This window comes from Triturus cristatus, chromosome 1_2 (genome assembly GCF_964204655.1).
Source record: "Triturus cristatus chromosome 1_2, aTriCri1.1, whole genome shotgun sequence".
Lineage (NCBI taxonomy): Eukaryota > Metazoa > Chordata > Amphibia > Caudata > Salamandridae > Triturus > Triturus cristatus.
In genome coordinates this window covers 1078559269-1078584373 of record NC_140580.1, presented here as the reverse complement: position 1 = coordinate 1078584373, position 25105 = coordinate 1078559269, and the positions used below count along the sequence as shown (strand labels likewise).

Below are 25105 nucleotides of genomic sequence, written 5' to 3'. Positions count from 1 at the left end.
GGTCAAGACTGATTTGCATATGGCCATGTCTGAACTGGGGTGGCGTAGTGGGCAAAAGAACGATGGATTTAACCCAGATCTCTTGACTGGGGGAGAATGTCTGCATTGTCAGCATTCCGTCCATCATTTGTTTGTTGTAACGCTTTTCGCCCTAAGTGGGATGGGTATTCCCAGACGTGGGACCCGTGCTCACTACGCCACTGGAGTCAAGCTATCCTGGCTGATGACGGCTGATAGCCAGAAACCGGTCCTAGGATGCTTGATTCCGGTCCAGGGAAGACATGGCTTGGCAGTTCGGGCTGGACTGTTCCCATGAGGCACAGGGTCAAGACTGATTTGCATATGGCCATGTCTGAACTGGGGTGGCGTAGTGGGCAAAAGAACGATGGATTTAACCCAGATCTCTTGACTGGGGGAGAATGTCTGCATTGTCAGCATTCCGTCCATCATTTGTTTGTTGTAACGCTTTTCGCCCTAAGTGGGATGGGTATTCCCAGACGTGGGACCCGTGCTCACTACGCCACTGGAGTCAAGCTATCCTGGCTGATGACGGCTGATAGCCAGAAACCGGTCCTAGGATGCTTGATTCCGGTCCAGGGAAGACATGGCTTGGCAGTTCGGGCTGGACTGTTCCCATGAGGCACAGGGTCAAGACTGATTTGCATATGGCCATGTCTGAACTGGGGTGGCGTAGTGGGCAAAAGAACGATGGATTTAACCCAGATCTCTTGACTGGGGGAGAATGTCTGCATTGTCAGCATTCCGTCCATCATTTGTTTGTTGTAACGCTTTTCGCCCTAAGTGGGATGGGTATTCCCAGACGTGGGACCCGTGCTCACTACGCCACTGGAGTCAAGCTATCCTGGCTGATGACGGCTGATAGCCAGAAACCGGTCCTAGGATGCTTGATTCCGGTCCAGGGAAGACATGGCTTGGCAGTTCGGGCTGGACTGTTCCCATGAGGCACAGGGTCAAGACTGATTTGCATATGGCCATGTCTGAACTGGGGTGGCGTAGTGGGCAAAAGAACGATGGATTTAACCCAGATCTCTTGACTGGGGGAGAATGTCTGCATTGTCAGCATTCCGTCCATCATTTGTTTGTTGTAACGCTTTTCGCCCTAAGTGGGATGGGTATTCCCAGACGTGGGACCCGTGCTCACTACGCCACTGGAGTCAAGCTATCCTGGCTGATGACGGCTGATAGCCAGAAACCGGTCCTAGGATGCTTGATTCCGGTCCAGGGAAGACATGGCTTGGCAGTTCGGGCTGGACTGTTCCCATGAGGCACAGGGTCAAGACTGATTTGCATATGGCCATGTCTGAACTGGGGTGGCGTAGTGGGCAAAAGAACGATGGATTTAACCCAGATCTCTTGACTGGGGGAGAATGTCTGCATTGTCAGCATTCCGTCCATCATTTGTTTGTTGTAACGCTTTTCGCCCTAAGTGGGATGGGTATTCCCAGACGTGGGACCCGTGCTCACTACGCCACTGGAGTCAAGCTATCCTGGCTGATGACGGCTGATAGCCAGAAACCGGTCCTAGGATGCTTGATTCCGGTCCAGGGAAGACATGGCTTGGCAGTTCGGGCTGGACTGTTCCCATGAGGCACAGGGTCAAGACTGATTTGCATATGGCCATGTCTGAACTGGGGTGGCGTAGTGGGCAAAAGAACGATGGATTTAACCCAGATCTCTTGACTGGGGGAGAATGTCTGCATTGTCAGCATTCCGTCCATCATTTGTTTGTTGTAACGCTCTAAGATCATCTGCGGCGTCCCTCAAGGATCTTCCCTCAACCCGACGCTGTTCAACGTCTACATGGCTCCACTAGCACGCATCGCCCGACAACACGACCTCAACATAATCTCCTACGCCGACGACACTCAGCTGATCCTTACCAAGGACCCCCTCACCACCAAATCCAACCTCCACCTGGGAATGACGGCCGTCGCAGACTGGATGGAGGACAGCTGCCTCAAACTGAACACAGACAAGACGGAAATCCTCATCCTCGGGTCCAACCCCTCCGCTTGGGACGACTCCCGGTGGCCCACGTCACTGGGGTCCCCCCCCGGCCCCCACCTACCACGCATGCAACCTGGGAGTCATCCTCTACTCGAAACTCTCCATGACCAAACAAGTCAACGCAGTCTCCTCCACCTGCTTCAACACCCTCCGCATGCTCCGCAAGATCTACAGATGGATCCCGACAAACACGAGGAAAACAGTCACCCAGGCCCTAGTCAGCAGCAGACTCGACTACGGAAACGCCCTCTACGCCAGAGCCTCGTCCAAGCTCATCAACAGACTACAGAGAATCCAGAACGCCTCTGCACGCCTGATCCTCGATGTCCCGCGCCACGACCACATCTCCCCCCCCCACCTGAGGAACCTGCACTGGCTCCTAGTCGACAAAAGAATCTCCTTCAAGCTCCTGATCCACGCACACAAGGCTCTCCACAAAACCGGCCCAGCCTATCTCAACAGTCGGCTCTCCTACTACGTACCCAACAGGAAACTCCGCTCCGCTGACCACGCCCTGGCCACGGTCCCACGCATCCAGAGAACTACTTCCGGAGGCAGATCCTTCTCCCATCGAGCCGGCAGGACCTGGAACACCCTCCCCCTATATCTGCGACAAACCGAAGACTTGCTGACCTTCAGGAGACAACTCAAGACATGGCTCTTCGACCTATAGCAGCAGCATCCCCCCCCTCTCCAGCGCCTTGAAACCCTCACGGGTATGTAGTGCACTCTACAAATTATTGATTGATTGATAGGCCCTGGGCAACTGTTTGGCTGGAGCACAGGGCACACTTAGTCAAACCACATCAGCAGTATAGCAAAAAGTGGGGGCAGCCATGCAAAAAGAGGGCACTTCCTTACATCTTGCCAGTTGCAGTCTTGGTTCCCAAAGTGAAGTCCAAAGTGCCCAGACGGTTGAAGCTGAAGTGTTATTCGATATGAATCTTGTCCCACGACAAAAATAGGGACCCACCCTCAGGTAAGCCCATAAGTACCCTAAGGAAAGGGTTGGGACGATTCAAGGTCCGAGGGGAGGGGTTGGACAGTGGGGAGGATACTCCTATGTCCTTTGTCCATTTTCGTGCCAGAGCAGGAGCCAACGGATCCCTGAGCTGGTTCAAACTGGACTATGTAAGGAGGGCACCAAATGTCTCAGTGGCGCTGGCAAGCGCCCACCACCCTGTCTCAATACACTAAGTCCTGTCTGGGAGGTGGTCACACATCCCTGTGACAGGAAACCTATTAGCCTGCCTTCCTCTGTTCGAGCTTGGCTCAGCAGCAGGAGGGCAGAAGAGTATTTAGTCGGCAGCAGCCATAGTTTGCTGTCTGGGTCTAGAAGACTGGTACCGGGAGCACGGAGGGCCTCCCGTAGGAGCTTTACAGTGCATGAATTCATAACTCCCACACATGACGGGGTTGGTTACTGCCAGTTTATAGATCGCCATCGCATAATGACGCATGGCCACTATGTATCTTAATGGCTGGTGCACTTACAACCCGGGAGAATGCACTCAGAAGGTTGCAGGGGTGTCCTGCTCATGCAGAGGCACCCCTACACTTAGAACCGAGCACCTGCCTTCAGGATTGAAAGGCCTACCTTAGGGGGTGACATAGGTTTTAAGTGCAGTGACCTCAGATATAAGGAAACCTATATTTGTTTTAAGTGGTGCTAGCACCAGCTGACACAAGCTGCAATGGCAGGCCTATAGTCACAATTTGAGTGGTCTCCCACAGGTGGCATAAGACATGCTTCAGCCCATGGGGGACCTCTGGTGTACCTATGCCCTGGGTACCTTAGTACCATATACTAGGGACTTACAAGGTAACGTCAGTAGCCAAGCTGCGGTGTACCATAGTACTCACCATGTCCAATTTAGGGAAGAAGCACGGAGACTGGGATCCTGATTAGCATGATCCCAGTCACACTAGTCAGAAAAACATAGCAACACCAGGCAAAAAGGGGGGGAACCATGCAGAAGGATCCTACCTTACTGCACATTTTTTTTTTTTGTTAAACAGGCAGATTAGCAGCTCAGTGCAAATGAGATCAGTGGCGTTAGTCCATGGGTGAAACTTCCACTACACCAGAAACAAACTTCTACTATTCTATGCATCATTTGGGCCCAAGCTCTTCACCGGAAGTAGCAGATACTGCTGACGTGTTGCCGAATATACCTCATGCCATAAACAAATACAAAACTAATATGCAGGAAGTGAGAAGTTCTTCATATGTCAACAGCAGCTTGAAAACGAGAAAATAAATTACATGTAGCCACAAAATGACTGGTGGACTAAAGATAGCCACAAATTACAACATTTGGAAATGAGAGTTGTAGGGTAAAAAAATATCTTGAGTGGGCAAAGACTGGGAGTGCATCTCTACTCAAATGGATCGGAGACCAGTGGATTGACAGATGAATGAATGATTTCAAAACTTTGTTTCATCAGAATTCTGCGCTAGACAGCATTCTATTTTCAAGGAATACCAGTCTCCCACAGTGCTGTCATGATCTTCACATGGTTATTCATGCCTTGGGGTAGCCATTGTTAACAAGTGCAGGCCCGGTTTAAATTAATTCCACAGATGTTGGATTTATAGTCAATCAGCTCCAATTTAAGTAGCACCAACAGTGTCTGATATTCTGAGTTCATGTCCTTATTGGCTTCATCGTTTTTACTTTTAGTTAAAACCGTACTGAGTGGGGGAGCAGAGTGCTGCAGTGCGGCGGAGCAGAGTGCTGCAGAGTGGGGGAAGCGAGTGGGGTAGCAGTGTGTTGTGGAGTGGATTTGTTGGAGTACAGAGTGGTAGAGTGGAGTGAGTGGAATGGGAGTGGGGGGGAGGGAGTACAGTTGCTGAGTAGAGGGGAGTAGAGGTCAATGGTTCAGTGGCAGAGTGTTGTAGAGTGCAGTGGCACAGAGTTGCGTGAGGTGGAATAGGGTGGAGAGGGTTGGGGTGGTTTGCAGTAGAGTGGGGTGGGGTGCGCTGCATTAGAGTGGGCTAGGGTGGGTTGCAGTAGAGTGGGGTGGGATGGGGTGAGAGGAGGTGGACTGAAGCAGGGGTGAATTATTTGAATGGAGTGGGGTGGGTTGGAGTGGAGTGGGTTGCATTGGGGTGGGCTGAATGGGTTTAGGATGGCGGGTTGGCCTGACTGTTCACGGGCTGGGGCCCGACAGTTCTTGGGCTGGCGGGGAAGGGGGCCGACCATTCTCGGGCTGGCGGGGAAGGGGGCCGACCATTCTCGGGCTGGCGGGGAAGGGGGCCGACCATTCTCGGGCTGGCGGGGAAGGGGGCCGACCATTCTCGGGCTGGCGGGGAAGGGGGCCGCCGGTTCTAGGACAGGAGAAGGGTAGACTGGATTGGGATGGAGAGGGGTGAATGGAGATGGAGTGGGGTGGATGGAGATGGAGTGGGGTGGATGGAGATGGGGTGGAGTGGATGGAGATGGGGTGTGGTGGATGGAGATGGGGTGTGGTGGATGGAGATGGGGTGTGGTGGATGGAGATGGGGTGTGGTGGATGGAGATGGGGTGTGGTGGATGGAGATGGGGTGGGGTGGATGGAGATGGGGTGGATGGAGGTGGGGTGGGGTGGATGAGATGGGGTGGGGTGGAGGGGATGGAGATGGGGTGGGTTGGGGTGTGCTGGATTAGATTGAAGTGAGGGGGATTGAAGTGAGGGGTTTGGAGTGGGGCAGATTATTTAGATTTAAGTGAGGCAGATTGTAGTGGGACAGAATGTTTTGGATGGAGGTTGATTGTTTTGGTTTGGAGTGGGACAGATTGTTTTGGACTGGAGTGGGGCAGATGGTTTTGGATTGCCGGATTGGAGCGAGGCAGACTGTTTTGGATTGGAGTGGTACCACCCTTAAACAGTGTCTCTCAAGTCTCCATAACCATTCTCTCTCTCAGATGCATTTAATTTGTTTTATAGTGACACTCATACTCAGTTAATCGCACATGTGTAAATCAGTGTATAGGAAACGTTACATGAGACAGAGGACGACAAGATGCAAGAGTCACATATCTTCCATACAGTATAGTTTAAGAGTGCTTGGTCTGTAAAAGCACAAAGTAAGATTTTTAAAAAAACTTAAACACCATGGTAGGGGGTTCACTTTAATAAGAACTGATTTCTATGCAAATCAGCCCTTTTTGCAAAATTAGGATAATGAAAGACCGGGGAAAAAATCATAGCACTCTAATATACAACTTACAGTTTGCATGCAGCTCTTTGATTACAGTTAATAGCTCACTGCTCAAGATTATTATGATTTTAACTTATAAACTGCAAGTAACAAAAGGGTCTCTCTGACATAAGCAGTAACCCCCCTACCTATTTACATAATATGCACCGTGTGATCTGCATAGTACACGTTCTTTGCAGCAGGCATATTAACTGTCTGCGCTACCTTACGCAGAGTCAAAACTGCCACTAGACAATCCTCCAATCTCATTCCAGGAAGAGCATTAATCACCGGCGTTATCTTGACATTTTTATTATTGCCTAAAATTGCTGGAAGCAAGGCATGCACACAGGGCTGAGGCCAGCAAACTTGGTGAAGAAAATGACACAACAGGACAACCCAAGTCTATTGTGAAAAAATGTAAAAATCCTTGCAGTCTCACTCGCATGTAAATAAAGTTTTTGCAATAATAGTACATCAGTAATACAGTAGTTTTATCGATCCTCAGAGAGAGAGAGCGAGAGCGGGCCATGTCACGTGCCTGGTGCTGCAATTGGTAGCGGCGGTCAGGGGTAAATTATGTAATTTGAACAATCGCCATTGAACAACACTGTTTGGGGTGAAGATCAGATGAAGAAAAAAGTGCCAGTCCCCAAAAATGAGTGCTGGCAGGCCCCACCTGAAACCAACTACTCTAAGCACTGGGCGAAAATGTCTGTCTTTTCACGTCCTGCTAAATAGAGTTAACAGTTACTCCAACATTAACAGCACTGGGGAGGTTTTGCAGTAAAATAGTAAAATAAAAGCCGACAACCTCTATTAAAAACTTCTTTAGATACCAGGAAATAATCCGAAGTTAATACTTTGTTAAGTATGTCATGCATTTAAGGGCATTTAATGGATATCTATAATTAACTACATGCAAAAAGAACAATTGATGGACAGAATGCTGAACAATGTCAAACATTCACCCCAGTACAGAGATCTGGGCCTAAATCCATTGTTTCTTTGCTCCCCATGCCATTCCAGTTTAAACCCAGCCATATGCATATCAGTCTTGACCCGGTTCCCCATGGGAACAGTCCAGCCTGAACTGCCAGGCCAGATCATCCCTGGACCGGAAACAAACATCCTGGGACCAGTTTCTGGGTATCACCCCTCATCAGCCAGGCTAGCTTGACTCCAGTGGCATGGAGAGCATGGGACCCACTTGTAATTAACTACAGTCCGGCCGGTCATTCCTTTTGCCATCTTGATCATTCAAAAGTACATTCCGTAGTTCACCTTGGCAAAACTACTTTCTACCGAGATGCACCGTCGTCTCTATCCAACACTTACAGTAACTGGCACAAGCATAGGCCCGAAGCCACTGTCTTTTGTTTATTTATTGTCTTTATTTGAGCACTGCCTTATGGTCAGCAGCCACTTTGCAACTTGCGACACGTTGGCAATATATACAACTGTCTACCAAACATTTCCTGCTGCGTAATATACGTATCCCCAAATCACTAGTATAAGGACTGATTATACTGGCCTTCTGTTAAACGGAACTTAATGGTGTTTTCCAATGATACTGGCATTTTGGTGTCTCCCGCAAAAGCATTCTCAAAGACATTTATGTCAGGAGGAAATTTGCACCAGAGACTCCACATTAAAGACAACCAAAAAAACGTTGGTTTTCATTTATTTCCTTGAATGGTCTACTTTCAGATAACATTTTGGATGTATGATTATTCAATACGACAAGTTCCCGCTTGGAAACACCTGTAGCTCCGACCACTCACGCGTCCGCTACACCCACCTCGAACACCTATTTTCCCTTTGTGGTGTTCACTAATGTTGTGCAGCATGTGAATATAAACCAAAAGCGTAAAATAATACAAATCTTTACATGCAACACTTGAGGGCCTGCCTTGGGAAACATGGGGGTAGATGCTTTTGGAATTCACAACAGGAAGATACTGAGAACGCAACGGCGTACAAAGTAGCTGGGAAACCAAGCAATTCGAACTTACTGTGGAAGGGAAGCTCTTTTTAAACTCAAATGCGTGCTGTAGGCCCATAGCAAAACTAGCAGCTACCAAAGACGCCCGTCTCTGTCCATGCTGCACGAAAAGGGGAGAGCGAGACAGCCTACTACTGCGCTGCTCTGCCTAAGTCACATGCAAACACAGTCTGCAACAGAGGAGAGGCCTGGCCTGGGAACGTGCCTCTAAGCCAACCCAGATGCTGCTCCTGCTGTTACAAAAGCATCTAGATTGGCTAAGGCAGGAAAGCGCAACGCTCATTACTGAGACAGTGTTGCGGCTCAGTAATAGTAAGGCGGAGACACTCTGGGAAAGTCTAGTGCGCATGTTACGATGGCTGGAGAAAGGCAGCAGTCCAACCAGACATGTGCACTTGGGCCCAGGTGCCTCTAGAGTGTGCCAATAATGTTATGCAAGCCTCACCTCCCTCAGGCTGGCACTGGCTTAGGACCCGCGCCAGCCTCAATTATGCAACCAGCCTGCGGCAAAACCTGCACGCCGCGGGCACAATGTAAACAGTACACTTTTATAAATGGCACTTTGCTCACATTAATAGCAGGTCAGGGGGCCCATAACACAAGTGGGACAACACCCCAATGCTCTAATGAGTCACCGCCCCTGGGTGGATTGGATTGAGCGGTTTGGTGTGGGATGGATTGGCGTGGATTGGAATGGGGCGGATTGAATATGGGTGGGGTGGATTGGGGTGAACTGCATTTCATAATTTAAAAAAACGACACAAAAATGAAACGATGTGGCTTTGCACTCTATCGAACAAGATAATAGTCATCTTTTTAGGACAGCGCCTAACAGAGTGCAAAAAGAAGACTTGGAAAAATAAGAGAAAGTTAACTCTAGAAAAGAAAAAAAAAACTTAGCAAATTTTGTTTGTCGTGCTGGGCACATTTTTGCCAGTCATACCCCTTCTGTTTGCAGGGCACTAGAAGTTAAAAAGAACAAAATAGTACCTCATCCACATTGGGAGCAGAGGACGGGCACTGATCAAGTTGAATCAATCAGTGTTTGGTCCCTGCGCCACAGAGAAGAATGGAAATGATGCTAGGCCTGCAGTGAGCAGTTACAAGGATGGAAAAGAGTGCTACGCAAGCCAACAAATTGTAAGCAATGGGTGGGTTCCAAGCCCTTTTTTGTTAACAATGTCTTGCAAACGATACGCATGCGCTAGTGTAGGTTTTCGCAGGCTCAACACTAAAAAAGGAAAGGTGAAAAGCAAAAGCTTAAGGCACTCTCTGACAATAAAGGAGCCTCTTAAAAAGACTGCCATTCAGTGAGGCCTGAAAGTGTACAATGTGAGTTTTTCAATAGCCTCACCAAGGCTTGGCTGGTGGAATGATCTCACAGCAAGTGGATCTAAAGATGACATAGTTGAGACGTCTTATAGCAATAAACACATTTTAAAATCACACATAACTATCTGTTGCATCACTGGCCACCCATACTTGGTGTTAATTATTCAAGTCAATGGCACTCATTTCAAATATAGCTTGGAAGCATGAAAGACTGATTGCACCCACTAGAATCTGAACCCTTGACTTTCAGGTTTCACAGAGATATTTACAATTGACGCATTAGCCAATTTAGCGATCTTACCGAGCCCTCTAAACTTATTTTACTGCTGTACTCTGCTGTGACAAAAAGAAACACAAGTCTGCCTTGAAACAGCAAAGCCCTATGAGTAAAGTACCTCATGAGCTTTCCAAACTGTAGGAGAGTTAAGGTGGTTTCCAGTTGGTTACCAGCCTAATTTCATTAACTACCGATCAGCCCATTCTAGTATGTTGGTCACCATCTTCAGATGGTTAAATTAGTGACAAAGTACTTTATAAATGTGCTCACTTAATCACCCACTCCTATATAATTAGAAAATTTGGTTACCAAGAGTGTCACCCATAGTGGTAATAGTTCTAGTCTCCACATCCATATTATTGGTTAGGTTAGACAGCACCATGGCAAGATGAGGCCTCCAGTCACCCCACTTCTCATCTCCACAGCACTAAAAAGGGAAACAGAAAAGATGAAAAACAGGGAAGCACATAAGGCAAAATCGTTTCTATAGCAATTCATGTTGTAAAGCAGGATTTATCAATTGGGCCAAAGTAATAAGTTTGAACGTGCATTAATATCGGCATACCATAGCCCTCACCTATTTATTATGAGCATAACTCACCGTAGACGCAGCTGGCATTCTCCCAGACATGAGCTGGTAAACAGTTTGCAGAGGATCATTAATTGGGAGGCTGTTGGCAAATCTAAACGAGACAAGGTTTTTGCAGTATTACTGTACAATAATTACTTTTGATTCGAGGTACTCATAAGCTTCAGAAAAATAACTTTAATAAATGCAGACTGTTCATTATCTCAACAAAGAGAGGAGCAAAGAATAGAAAGTGTCAGTATTACTCCACATTACTCTTTAACTCACTATTCACCAGATTGGTTTTGTAGGAATCTGGCTATGTATATGATATTATCACTAGGTGGTAATACTGTGCACAGCGTCCAGGGGTCCCCCAAACGTGTACAGGGCTCAATGTAAAACCCAAAGTGCTCTATTAGTGGTAGTGTGGGTGAGAAGGCTTAGCCCTAACACAGAGGAGTGCAAGACATTTATTGCACACACAATCAATAATGGACACACGACTCAAGAAGGCGATCCGGACCAATTTTATAAAATTATACTATGTCTGCACTTTATTTTAAGACACAGGTCTTCGTAATAAGGTAAGAACATTTTAATTAAAATACTTTTCACTTTGAAAAAAATCGACAATTTAGAAACGTTTTCACACAGTCCAATGTTATCCTATAGGAAAACAATATTGAGGTTACACAGTTAAGTGTTCCACTTACAATCTCGGTCTTCAGAGCCAAAAGTCAGTCAGGGCCAGGTAAGTACCAAAATTGCACCACCAGCGATGAGGGAGCGGCCGGGTGCAGAGGTCAAATCTGGAGTTTGACCCAATGCTTTCCAATGGAGACAGGGGGTGCCTGGAGCCACAGTGTTTGCTTGTAAGTAAAACGGTTGCAGGGGCCAAGCTTTGGGGGTTAGCACAAGAACAAGGGGGGCACAAAGCGGCACAGGGGCCGCCGGTAGCAGGGTGCAAATTCGACGTTGGGAGGCCAATACTTTTCAATGAGGATTCTTTGGACGGAAAAAGAGGCTACAGGCATGGCACCGGATATTGCAAGAGAAAGACCAATGACAGCAGAGGTAAGTTGGGATGTAGAGGACCATAGAGGTACCTTGGTTCAGCTCACCAAGGTCCAGGGGCGTCGGGTGCCTTTCGACGGCGGTATCTTCTTAGTGGAGCCGTTCGTAGTCGGGGTGCAGAGCCTCTGGATTCACACTGCAGGTGTGGTCGTGGAGGGCAGGAGAGGTCAACCAACGCTGGAGACCAGGTCAGGATCGCCGGGGAGACTTCCCTGCACAGGTGAGCCACTCAGACTCTGGCCGTGGGCGTCAGGTGCAAAGTGGGCTGGGGATGCGGATCTGGAGTCTTTGGAGTCCTTTTTTTCTGGACAGGTCCGCTGTACATGGAAGATCTAAGTCTTTCTCAAAGGCAACAGTCCTCCCAGGGGTTTCAATCAATCAAGAAATTTGAATAGCACGCTACTCACCTGGAGGGTCTCAAGGCGCTGGGGAGGGGGGGGGGGGGGGGGGGGGGGGGGGGGGGGGTGTGTGGGGTGGGGGGGGGGGGGAGGGGGGTGTCTGCTACTGCTCGAACAGGCAGGTCTTGAGTTGCTTCCTGAAGGGGAGGTGGTCTTGGGTGAGTCGGAGGTGGATGGGGAGGGAATTCCAGGTCTTGGCTGCCAGGTAGGAGAAGGATCTTCCTCCCATGGTGGCTCTTCGGATGCGTGGAACGGCGGCGAGGGCGTGGTTGGTCGATCATAGTTGGCGGGTGGGAGTGTAGAAGGTCAGGCGGTTGTTGAGGTACCTGGGGCCTAGGTCATGGAGGGCTTTGTGTGTGTGTGGGTGAGGAGGCGGAACGTGATTCTTTTGCTGATGGGGAGCCAGTGCAGGTCTCTCAGGTGTCCGGAGATGTGGCTGTGGCGGGGGGTGTCCAGGATGAGTCGTGCGGAGGCGTTCTGGATGCGTTGGAGTCTTTTCTGCAGTTTGGCTGCGATTCCGGTGTAGAGGGTGTTTCCGTAGTCTAGTCGGCTGGTGACAAGTGCCTGGGTGACCGTCTTCCTGGTTTCGGTGGGGATCCATCTGAAGATCTTTCGGAGCATGCGTAGGATGTTGAAGCATGAAGACGAGACGGCGTTGACTTGTCTGGTCATCGACATGGAGGAGTCCAGGATGAAGCCCAGGTTGCGCGCGTGGTCCGTTGGTTTGGGTGCGCTGCCTAGGGCCGGGGGCCACCAGGAGTCGTCCCAGGCTGATGGTGTTGATCCAAGGATGAGGACTTCCGTCTTGTCTGAGTTTAGTTTCAGGCGGCTGTTCTTCATCCACTCGGCTACTTCTTTCATCCCTTCGTGAAGGTTAGTTCTGGCGGTGGCGGGGTCGTTGGCGAGGGAGAGGATCAGCTGGGTGTCGTCGGCATAGGAGATGATGTGGAGGCTGTGTTGGCGTGCGATGGCTGCGAGGGGGCTCATGTACACGTTGAAGAGGGTGGGGCTGAGTGATGAACCTTGTGGTACGCCGCAGATGACTTCGGTGGCCTCCGATCTGAACGGGGGGAGGCGGACTCTCTGGGTTCTTCCGGCGAGGAACGAGATGATCCACTCCAGTGCCTTTTCTTGGATTCCGACGTTGCTGAGGCGTTGAACCAGGGTGCGGTGGCAGACAGTATCGAACGCTGCGGAGAGGTCCAGGAGGATGAGGGCCGCTGTCGAGCAGGGTTCGGATGTCGTCCGTGGCTGCGATGAGGGAGGTCTCGGTGCTGTGATTGGCTCGGAAGCCGGACTGTGAGTGGTCAAGGGATCCGTTCGTCTCGAGGAAGGCGGCCAGCTGTCTGTTGACTGTCTTCTCGATGACTTTGGCAGGAAACTGGAGCAGCGAGATGGGGCGGTAGTTCTTGAGGTCGGTGGGGTCTGCCGATGGTTTCTTCAGGAGGGCGCAGAGTTCGGCGTGCTTCCAGCTTTCCGGGAAGGTGGCGGTGTTGAAGGACCAGTTGATGATGTCCCGGAGTTGGGGTGCGATGACGGAGTCGGCCTTGTTGAAGATGTGGTGAGGGCATGGGTCGGTTGGTGATCCGGAGTGGATGGTGTTCATCGTCCGGATGGTGTCTTCGGTGTTGACTGGGGTCCAGTTGCGGAGGGTGGTGGTGGGGGGCGTTGGTTCTGTGGTTGGGTGCGTGGTCTGTTCGCCGAAGCTGTTGTGTATGTCTGCGATCTTGTTGTGGAAGAACGTGGCGAGTGAGTCGCAGAGGTCTTGTGATGGAGTGATGTCGTGGTTTCCGGCGCTGGGGTTGGAGAGCTCTTTGACGATGCTGGAGAGCTCCTTGCTGTTGTGTGCGTTGTTGTCTAATCGTTCCTTGAGTGCTGTCTTCTTGGTGGTGTGGATCAGCTGGTGGTGTTTGCGGGTGGCGTGCTTGAGGGCGGTCATGTTGTCTGTGGTCGGGTTCTTTCGCCAGGCTTTCTCGAGGGTGCGGCAGTTCTTCTTGGAGTTCTTGAGGCCGTTGTTGAACCACGGGGATTACTTGCTTCTGGGCCTGCTGGGATGCGTTTTCAGGGGTGCAAGGTCGTCGGCGCAGTTGGTGATCCATTGTGCGAGGTTGTGGGCTGCTTGGTTGGGGTCCGTTGATCTGGCGGGAGGGTTTTGGTTCAGTGACGCGGTGAGCTGGTCGGTGGTGATCTTGTTCCAGTTCCTGCGGGGAACCTGTTTCAGAGGTCACGGTTTCAAGACAGGTCGCAGGATCGAAGCTGGAGACAAGCCGGTAGGGCTAGGGCCAAGGCAGTTGTGTTCTGGCTTCTGCTGCAGGGCATCTTCTTTATTCTTAGGTAATCGCAGATCTTAAGATCAAGTCTGGGGGAGCCACCTAAATAGTAAATTTAGAAGGCATTTTAGGGGAGTAGCAGGTAGGGCCAATGGGCACCCTATCTGGAGTGACCACACCCTCTATTATGCCACTCTGACTGGAAGCCCCTCCCCATCTTCAAGATGGCGGGGACTGGAAGTTGCGCTTCACCTGGCTTCCTCCACCTTAGGGGAGAGGTTGGCAGAGGTGGGCACACCACCTATGATGTTCAATTGTCCTGCCGGCTTTTCGCTCAAAGTGAGGGTTTAAACCAGGGGCTACCATCTGCTGCTAGCAGCAGAGGCTGGGGGCCGCATGACAAAGGCAACAAGACTTTAAAGCTTACCTTCTTCGAGCACTGTTCCATTCTAGGGGAGAAGGCATGACTCCTCTGCCCAGGATATGCATTTTTCTGGTCCCAGAGAACAGGATCCCCTCTACCCAGGGGTCCAGAAGCATGTCTGGTCGTGACTGGCTGTCTACAGCCGGTCAGAGACCACACCAGGGTTGGTAGGAATTCAGGGGGCACGTATGAGGACCCTCTAGATACAGGTTATGATAAATCCCACAGTGGCATCAGTATAGGTTTATTGAAAGAAGTAGTTTGGTACCAAACACTCCTGTATTCAGTGAAGCCATATGGATGCTGTGGAACTCAAGTTGTCGAGTTCCCAGCCCATGTACTCTCTATGGCTTCACTGACACTTACAAGATCAGCAAATGGTGCCCAATAGTGCAGGGGCATATCTGCTCATTCAGATATGCCCTCAACTCTAGTAGTATAGTGCACCCAGCCTTAGGGCTGTGAGGCCTGCTAGAGGGATAACGTACCTATGCTGCCAGGCAGTGCTAGTTGGCATGGCTCCCAGGCAGGGTGCCATGTTGATTTGATTCTGTCCTTTCTCTCCCTCACAGGGGCATGCAGGCTGCAATGGCATGGTCCAAGTGAGGGGGTCCCAAGGGAACCTCTTCAGCTCTCAGGCCCCGGGTACCATTTACTAGGGACTAACAGGGGGCAGAAGTACCAATTGGGAGTTTGTTTTGGGGTAGGAGCTTTGGCACAGGGGACCTGTTTGGCAGGGAACCCGTGCACTACATTTGAAACCACATCAAAACAGGCAAAACGTGGGGGGCTAACCATGCAAAAAGAGGTACTTTCTCACAGTTTTGTTTTAAGATACAAGCTTACAGTTACAAACTATTTAATACCAATTGTAGAAATGCACACATCATGCAATTCTGCATTAGAACGTAAATTAAAATAAATGAAACATAACAAATCCGCTCGATATTCCATTTCAAATAAGAGGTACACCTTAAAGATGCACCATCCTATTCCATGACCTTCAGAGAAAGCACTAAGCGAAGAGTTAAATAGTCATTCCTCTTCGCTGAGGAGCACAGTGCTTAGAATTGTCAATTCACATAGAGGTTTAATGGAAAACACTCCCTTAACGCTCAGCTTTATACAACTCAACAGCAAGGGAATATCCTGGCATGAAGGTCACTATCCAAATGCTTCTAAAACGCCATAGCTTACTGAACACTAGAAGCTTGAGTTAATCTAGAACAATTAAAGGATATTTCTACAGAGATTAAAAATAGAACAGCTTATTTATACCTAAATTGCCTGTGTGAATAATTAGATTTCAATAACACTTTACCTTAGAACATTTATTTTTCTCCATTTTAATTACGTTTTCGGGCATCCAGTGCCAAGAGACAAGGGTTAATGAAAACTCAAAAACTGAAACTAACTACTCGTACGAAATTTGATTATATTTGGGGTGAGCTACTACCCACATCAAGGAAGAATCACAACCTTTGTCAGGGTAAATCATTCAAGGCACTAAATGAACTTTTGCTCAAAACCTGGTAGCTATGGCACAGAGTAGACAGGCTTAACTTAGGGCAACATGTAAAGTATTTATGCAGTAGCAAAACAGAAAAAGTAAAACTGCAAAACAATAAAAATCTCAAGCTGAATTAGAAAAGTAGAGTAAATAAAAAAAAAATTAAAAAACAGAATGACAAAATCCAATAAAGGCAATCGAAGATATGAATTTTTCAAGTTTTTAGTAGGATTGGCACCAAGAAGTAGAACGTGCCAATGCTAGACAATGGTCGTGGTAGACCAGGACTAAGGCGCAATTTGAGGCTGGCCATGATGGAGCGCAGGTCGGATACAACAACCAGGTTTGTTCTGGTAAAGACGGAGTCAGATGGTAAAATGTTTGAAGTCCCAAACCACCACATTGTTACAATTCTGAATGTCCCCTTGGAAGTCAAGCGGAATCACTTAGAGACTAAAAGGGGGTAAGGCAGAGGCAAACAGCAGGGTCGAGTCTAGGTTCAGTTGCCACTTGTTAGTTGGGCAGTTGCAGGAAATGCATCTTGTAGCTTGTTCTATCCCTGTATCTCAAATAGGAAGTCAGTCTAATCACTTTTGGAGTCCACATCTTGGTCTTGAGTACAAAACGGAGCAGGTACAGTCCTTCAGGACTACTCTCAGGTCACAGACAGTAGGTCCAGTCTTCTTCTAACCTTCCTCAGGGTCAGGAGTGTTCTGAAATGGGTGCAAGGAGATGCCACATTTATGCCTGGCACAAGCCAGGCCCTGAGAAATCTACTCGTCCACTCATCGGGCGAGCTATTTTTTAGGGCCGTCTGGCCTGTTCGGCGAGCTGACAAATAAGGAATATGCTACTTACCAGTATGCATCTGTTCTTGGCATGTAGAGCTGCAGAGTTGTACACTTAGCATAGATCGCCATCTGGTGTTGGGCCCGGATGTTTGCAGTTTGTTTTTCTTCTTGGACAGTCTTTGGAAGTCACGAGTTTGGTGACTCCTCCTTCGGTCCGTACTGCGCATGGGCTTCGGCTCCATCCTCAGATTGTTTTTCGCCAACAGGGAAATGATGGAGCGTAGTAATAACAGTGAGAAACCCATGTGTTGTATCTAAATAAGATGTACTGGAACGGATACAGGTAGCCGGGGAGGCGGGTGGGCGTGTACAACTCTGCAGCTCTACATGCCAAGAACAGATGCATACTGGTAAGTAGCATATTCCGTTCGAGGCATATGAGCTGCAGATTGTACACTTAGCATAGATTATATAGCAGTACCCAACCTTAGCGGCGACCACCGGTATCCGTTGCAGCTGTTTGAAAAAGTGTCTTTAGTACAGCCTGGCCCACCCTAGCTTGCTGCTTGGAATGCACATCTACACAATAGTGTTTTGTGAAGGTGTGCGGTGTAGACCATGTGGCTGCTTTGCAGATGTCATCTAAGGGTATATTCCCGAGAAAAGCCATAGAAGCCCCTAACTTTCTTGTAGAGTGGGCTTTTGGAGGAACAGATAATGTTCTCTTTGCCTTTTGATAGCAAATTTGTATGCATTTTACAATCCACCTAGCTATCCCTGATTTAGAAATGGGGTTGCCTTTATGTGGTGGAGAGAAGGAAACGAACAATTGTTTAGTCTTCCTGAAGGGTTGCGTTCTTTGTATGTAGTATAGCAACGCCCTTTTCACATCAAGTGTGTGTAAGGCCCTTTCTGCAACAGATTGGGGTTGCGAAAAGAAGACAGGTAATTCCACTGATTGATTGAGGTGGAAGGGGGAAATGACTTTGGGCAGAAACTTCGGATTTGTGCGAAGTATGACCTTGCTGTGATGCATTTGTATGTAGGGTTCCTGTATGGTGAACGCTTGTATTTCACCAACCCTTCTAAGGGAAGTGATAGCTACAAGGAAAGCTGTTTTCCAGGTGAGAAACTGTAGCTCACATTTGTGCATTGGTTCGAAGGGCGGACCCATTAGTCGTGTAAGAACTAAATTTAGATTCCATACAGGGGAAGGTGGTGCCCTGGGAGGAATTACTCGTTTAAGGCCTTCCATGAAGGCTTTAATAGCGGGCACTCTGAAGAGTGATAAATGCTGTCTGTTTTGTAGATAAGCAGCGATCGCTGCTAGGTGTAGGCGTATGGATGAATATGCCAGGTTACACCTGTGAAGATGGAGCAGATAGCATATGATGTGCTGTATGGATGCATCTAGAGGGTTGATTGTATTGTTACGGCAGTAAATTACAAATCTTTTCCACTTTGCGGCATAGCATGCTCTAGTGGTAGGACGTCTGGCTTCCATGATGATGTTCATGCAATCAGGGGGAAGGTTAAGGTATCCGAATTCTAGGATTTCAGGAGCCAGATCGCCAGGTTGAGCTGAGCTGGGTCCGGGTGCCTGATTTCTCCATGGTTCTGGGTTAGGAGGCATGGGGATAGATGCAGTTTTTGATGTGGTACCACTGACAGTTGTAGTAGCGTGGTGTACCACGGCTGCCTGGCCCACGTCGGAGCTACCAGAATGAGTGTGAGGGAGTGCTGTTGTAGCTTCCTGACCACTAATGGAATTAGTGGGAGAGGTGGAAAGGCGTATGCAAATCTGCCTGACCAGTTCATCCATATCGCATTGCCCTTGGACAATGGGTGTGGGTATCTGGCGGCGAAGCTTGGGCATTTTTTGTTTTCGTGGGTGGCGAAGAGGTCTATCTGAGGATGCCCCCACTGTTGGAAGAATGGGTGAAGAACTTGTGGATGCAGTTCCCATTCGTGTAGTTGTTGCGTTTGTCTGCTGAGCAGATCTGCCATGGTGTTTTGTACGCCTGGAACGTGCTGTGCCAGGAGGAAGATGTTTTGAGGAATTGCCCATCTCCAAATGCTCTGGGCTAAGCGGGAGAGCTGGGGAGAGTGTGTCCCCCCCTGTTTTTGGATATAATACATTGCAGTCATATTGTCTGTGCGAATGAGGACTGCTTTGCCCGAAATCTGTTTTTGGAAGGATTTTAGGGCTAGAAAGATCGCCAAGAGCTCCAGATGGTTGATGTGGAGCGATTTTTGCTGTGGCGTCCATAGACCTTGCATGGTAAGGTGTAGAAGGTGCGCTCCCCAGCCAGAGAGCGATGCGTCCGCTGTTAGAGTCACCTGAGGAACCGGGTCCAGGAACGGCCGCCCTTTGGAAAGGTTTGTGGTGTTCCACCACTGCAGAGAGTGATGTGTGCGGCCGTCCACCAACACCAGATCCGTCAGCTGCCCCTGGGCCTGGTTCCACTGTTGTGCTAGGCACTCTTGAAGTGGACGCATGTGGAGTCTTGCATGGGGCACTATGAAGATGCAAGACGCCATCATTCCTATGAGCTTCATAAACACTCTTGCTGGAAGAGAGTGTTGAGGAAGGAATGTTTTGCGTAAGGCTTGAATGCTTGTGATTCTGGCTGAGTTTGGATAGGCAATACCCTTGGAGGTGTCTATAGTGGCCCCGAGATATTGCTTTGTGTGAGATGGTATGAGGTGGGACTTTTGGTAGTTCACCGTGAAGCCTAGTTGGTGGAGCAGTTGGATGGTGCTGTTTGTATGTTGCACACATTGGTCGTAGGACGCGGCTTTTATCAGCCAGTCGTCTAGGTAAGGGAAGACGTGAATATGTTGACGTCTGAGGTGTGCTGCTACTACTGCTAGGCATTTGGTAAACACCCATGGTGCGGTGGTGACCCCGAAGGGGAGAACCGTGAATTGGTAATGTTGCCCGTCCACCACGAACCTGAGGTATTTCCTGTGAGAGGGGTGTATTGGAATGTGAAAGTATGCGTCTTTCAGATCCATGGTTGTGAGAAAGTCTCCCTGGCAGAGGAGTGGGAGGACTTGCTGTAGGGTGACCATGTGAAAATGGTCTGAATGTATGTAGGCATTTAGAGGCCGGAGGTCGAGAATGGGTCTGAGGGTCCCGTCTTTCTTTGGTATTAAGAAATATAGGGAGTAGACCCCTAGATTTTGTTGATTGACGGGGACCTGCTCTATAGCGTGTTTTTGGAGGAGTGAGAGTACCTCTTGTTTGAGCAGTGTGGAATGTTCTTGAGACATTGGACGGTGCCTTGGTGGGATATTGGGTGGGGTAGATGTTAGTTCGAGACAGTACCCTGACCGAATGATTTGGGTCACCCATTTGTCCGATGTTATGGACTCCCATGTGTGGATAAAGTCTTGTAGTCTGCCCCCGACCGGAGTGGGATGGTCTGGGGGGAGCGGAGGGGAGTCATTGTGTGGGTGGGGTGGCAGAACGGGTGTTGTTGGTTTTGCCCCTGCCCTTATTGTTGTTGCCTCTGTAACCGCCCCTTTGATTGCCCTTTGAAAAGGTATTTTGAGGAGGGGACTTGTAGGCGGTAGAGGCGTTATCTGTGGAGGAGCCTCTGCCTGTGCCACGAAAGGACGAGCGTCGAAAGGAACGTTTAGAGGCTTGTGTTTGGAGTGCCCCCATAGACTTTGCTGTGTCTGTGTCCTTTTTCATGTTTTCCAACGCTTCGTCTACCTTTGGCCCAAAGAGAGTTTGCTGGTCAAAGGGGTGATTGAGTATGGACGCCTGGACTTCAGGCTTGAACCCTGAGATCCTGAGCCAGGCATGGCGACGAAGTAGGACACTTGTATTTATGGCTCTAGAAGCAGTGTCGGCTGCATCGAGGGCACACTTAATGGAGGTGTTTGTAATTAGTTTACCCTCCTGTATCAGGTCATGAGCCTTGCGCTTGTGTTTTTCTGGAAGGTGCTGCATAAGAGCCTCTAGTTCGTCATAGTGTGCTCTGTCATATCGCGCAAGCAGTGCTTGTGTGTTTGCAATGCGCCACATGTTTGCAGCTTGGGAGGCGGTGCGTTTACCAGACGCGTCCAGAAGTTTAGATTCCTTATCTGGCGGTGTGGCTTCTCCTGAGGATTGGGAGTTAGCCCGCTTTCTAGCTGTGGAGACAACTAGGGAATCTAGGGGAGCAGGGCCCTTAATGTATGCAGGGTCTGTGGGTGCCGCTTTGTACTTCTTCTCTATTCTAGGGTTCAGTACTCTGGCCCTGACAGGGTCTTTGAACACCTCTGTAGCGTGCTTGGTGACGCCCTTAAGCATGGGTAAGATAGAAGTAGATTTGTCATGTATGTCAAATGTATCCAGTAGGAAGTCTTCTTCCACTGGTTCACTGTGCATGTCCACCCCATGATAGTGTGCTGCTCTCTGCACTAAATGATGAAACCCTAAGGAGTCCTCTGGAGGAGACGGCCTGGATGGGTATAGGTCGTCCTGAGGTATATCTGGTATATCAGGGTTATTGTAATCCTCCCATGGGTCTGGGGTCCCTGGTGGAGTGGGATCCATTGGGGCGTCCGCCGGGTAATTGTCCGGGTCCCCGTCATCCGGATCTGGGGATGGGGCCGGATCGTAGTGAGGTGGAGGTGGCGGAGACCTGGGAGGGGGAGGGGGTGGAGGTGGTGGAGGAGGTAGGGGAGGCGGTAGTGGGAAGGGCACTCTGAGGGGTGAAGTAGCAGAGTCCTTCCTTTTGGGTGGTGGAGGAGGAGCCGGAGTATCAAGGCGTCTTTTCTTGATAATTAAAGTCAATAGTCCAGTCTTTGGATCTTTGGACAGAGTCTTTTGTAGAGGGTCTGGTGTAAACAGAGCCAGTGGCGTCGAATCGTCCGTCGGCACCGGTGATTTCGGAGCCGAGGGCTTCGATGGTTTGTGTGCGCCATGCTTTTTTGGGGCCTCCTGTTTTTTTCGGCGTCGAAGGAGTTTTCGGCGTCGGAGCGTCGGTGCCGACAGATTTATGTTTGTGTTTGGTCGGCACCGAGAGTCCAGGCTTCGGCACCGGTGGCTTCGGAGTCGAGCTGGATATTGCTTTCTTCGGTGCCGGATGCTGTTTTTCGGCACCGGGCGTCGGCTGGCTCGATCCCGAGCTGCCGTGAGACTTTGGATGCTTCGACACCGAGCCCGAAGGTGGGGTGATCGAAGCTTTGGTCTTGGTTTTGCCCAGGCCGGCAGGCGAGGGAGTAACCTGAGTCTCTTTGGTTTTGGGCGCGGGGGTGGGAGGGGGCACAGTACTCACGGCCCGCTGCGCCGGTGTGATGTCCTCCACGTCGGAGTCGTCGGCTTCGGAAGCGCTGATGACGTCTTCTTCCTGCTCGGTGTGCGTTTGCCCCGAAGCTTCGGCGCCGTCTACGAAGATGTCCGGTGGAGCTGCAGACGATGAGTGCGCCATGGTGCGTCGAGCTTTTCGATCCCGGATGGTTTTCTTCGATCGAAAAGACTTACAGGCGGGGCAGTCTCTGGCCTCGTGTTCTGGAGAGAGGCAAAGATTACACACCTGATGGAGGTCGGTGTGGGGAAATTTAGACCCACATTTTGGGCACTTTTTGAACGGAGTCCTTTCCATCGGCCGGGACCGGAGTCGAGGAGGGCCCGAAGGCCGGTGCCGATGTACGGGATGGAGAAAGTGCCGCTTCGAGAGATGAAGATGATGATGAAGAAACTCGAAGATACGAGGATTTTCCGTCGAGGCTGGAACCGTAGAAGTTCGAAGCCGGAGCACGAAGTATCACATCCGAGCCCGATGGCGGAAAAAAACAATCTGAGGATGGAGCCGAAGCCCATGCGCAGTACGGACCGAAGGAGGAGTCACCAAACTCGTGACTTCCAAAGACTGTCCAAGAAGAAAAACAAACTGCAAACATCCAGGCCCAACACCAGATGGCGATCTATGCTAAGTGTACAATCTGCAGCTCATATGCCTCGAACCAGTTGTTCTGTTCACTCACAAAGTGAATGAGCACTAAAGATGCCTTTAATTCATGTTTTATCTTGTCACTTTTGCTCTGCATTCAGAGACGGAGGTCAAAAGTCAGTTGGTCTTCCATTTACTTTTCTTTCTCCAACTGCGAAGTTGGAGGATTTTGTAAAGTGAACGGTCTGGCAATCCTGCTGTGTAAAGTGTGTGAAATGAAAGGCTGTAAAATATACAAACTTTTTTCTTTCAAAAGATTTACATTGCTAATAAATTATCTGCGCAAACATTTCAAAATATATTTGAGTAGGTATGAAAAGCACATTTTGTAATCGTGTTGTGAAAAAAAGATTTTTATTGGATGAAAACTTTACTTGGTGATGTGCAAATGATACATTTTTTGCTAGTGGGAAAGTTTGTGGCCATTTCAATGGGAAATGTGCTGGCTGTAAATGACAGTGCACTACCACTTCATGCTTTAGAAATATATTTATTAAAAGTAAGTTGTTAAACATGAACTGAGAAATATTCCTGCCGCCGCACTTATGACAATTAACTCGGACGGTGAACTCTGCTCCGCTTGCGGAATTTCCTGCACTCTGGGTTACGCGGAGCACGCGGAGTTCCGAAAACCTCCGCTTAGCACAGCGGAGTTTTTCTCCTTGCTCGCATTTACCAACGTCAAGTTGGCGAGAGAGGAAAATCCACCTCCCCGCGAGATTTTTCCTAGTTCGTGATCGTCGACATAAAGTTGGCAAGCGCGAGTGTGGCAAATAAGCCTCCCAGCGAGATTTTTCAACGCGGGGGGTCAGGTTTCTCATTGCGAGTGGTCGCATATGCTCGCGACCGCTGTCGTTGAAAAACTGCCCATTCGCGCTGAGAAAGCTGCCGCTCCAGTAAAAATGTACTTGAGCGGCAGAAAAGGTAAGCTTGCACTGTGCATGTGACAAGAATCCGGCACTGTGCAATCACCGTGAATGGCATTTTTCTACCGTACTACGTCGCTTGCGAAGCTCTGCGTAGTGCGATGCTTTTTTTTGCAATTTGCGTATCTCCGCGTAGTGCAACTCCGCACAGGCTTAATGACAATGCTATTAGTGAAGTGAGGCGAGTCAGGGGTCATGTGTAAATGTGGGCCAGATCTGTAATATGCATGAAGCGAAAGTATAGCCTATTAAATCAAAAAAAGTTTTCTTGTACAGCTGAAATGCTGAACATGCAAATTTGAAGGTGATCTCATATGTGATAATGAAGAAAAAGGTGGATCCATAAAATAACATTTTTGCCCTGGATCACACAATTTGAGATCAGTTTACAGGTCAAGTACATTACACTTAGTTCGAGTAGATTATTCAAGTTGCTAGACCTGCAGGTCTAGTAAAATTAGGATTTACCAGGTCTGCAAGCTAGTGGGAAGGAAGGACTCCTGGTCATGCCCTAGCCAATGGGGTAAAGGTTTCTAGGGCTACCTTTTCACACTTTGGGCATTTTTAAGAAGGTGAAAGTCCTTAGCCACACTGAACTTGCGTACTGAGGGCTGGGTGTGTGGTTATGTGTGTGAAAGGATTGAGGGAGGGGAGTGTGCCATGGTATTCCTAGTGCCCTCCCACATCTAAGACCACAATACAGTTTGAAGCAGCCACTGTACCCCAAATAAACCCAGAGACAGAAGTATGGTTTTCCAGCAGTCAAACTGTGGATACAGAAGAATTGTCTTGCCACCCTGTTCCCATCCTTTTACGGGACACCCCCAGTTTTGTATATAAGGGGTCTCCAACCTTTTCTGTAATAACAGCCCCCTTAATCAAAGAAAAGCCTCACAAGCTACTATTTTGTGTTGCATTAGTGACCACGTCAGACAAGATTACAGTAGCCATCATCTCATGCACGATTACCAGCAATCTGAACTGCCTCATGAGTAATACATGCCAGCCATAGCCGGCATGGCCCTGGCCCAATGTAATAATTAATATCAAGGCTCTCCAAAGCTTTATCAATTATCGCTTAGTTAACAGCTTTAAATATATTTTGAAAATCAATTTTTCCTTGAAACAATAGTTCATTAGTGCTAAAACTAAATACATATTCATCGCAAATACATGCTTCAGAATTTTGATACACATTATTTCAACCAAGCAAAAGCTTCTAGTTTAGTAGGCTGGAGTACAGACAAGAGAGCTACTTGCAGGTAGCTGGAGCTACCAGTAGCTCACAAACTACTCATTGGAAGAGCCTATTCTATATAAACCCAGAAGACCTGTCAAGCAGGATTTGACACTGCAGTGTCAAAAAGG

At 49.0% G+C, this 25105-nt stretch overlaps 1 protein-coding gene across 8 annotated transcripts in view; it reads right to left on the bottom strand.

The window, feature by feature from the left end:
• Positions 1 to 25105, bottom strand: part of SEC16A (SEC16 homolog A, endoplasmic reticulum export factor) — a 559433-nt gene that overhangs the window by 379430 nt on the left and 154898 nt on the right. For all 8 annotated transcript variants that reach the window (XM_085612981.1, XM_085613007.1, XM_085613017.1 and 5 more), the window contains exons 13-14: positions 10427 to 10508; positions 10135 to 10252 (exon numbers count right to left, since the gene is read on the bottom strand). In XM_085612981.1, the coding sequence (XP_085469107.1) occupies positions 10135 to 10252; positions 10427 to 10508 (200 nt within the window). The remainder of the gene's footprint in view (positions 1 to 10134; positions 10253 to 10426; positions 10509 to 25105) is intronic.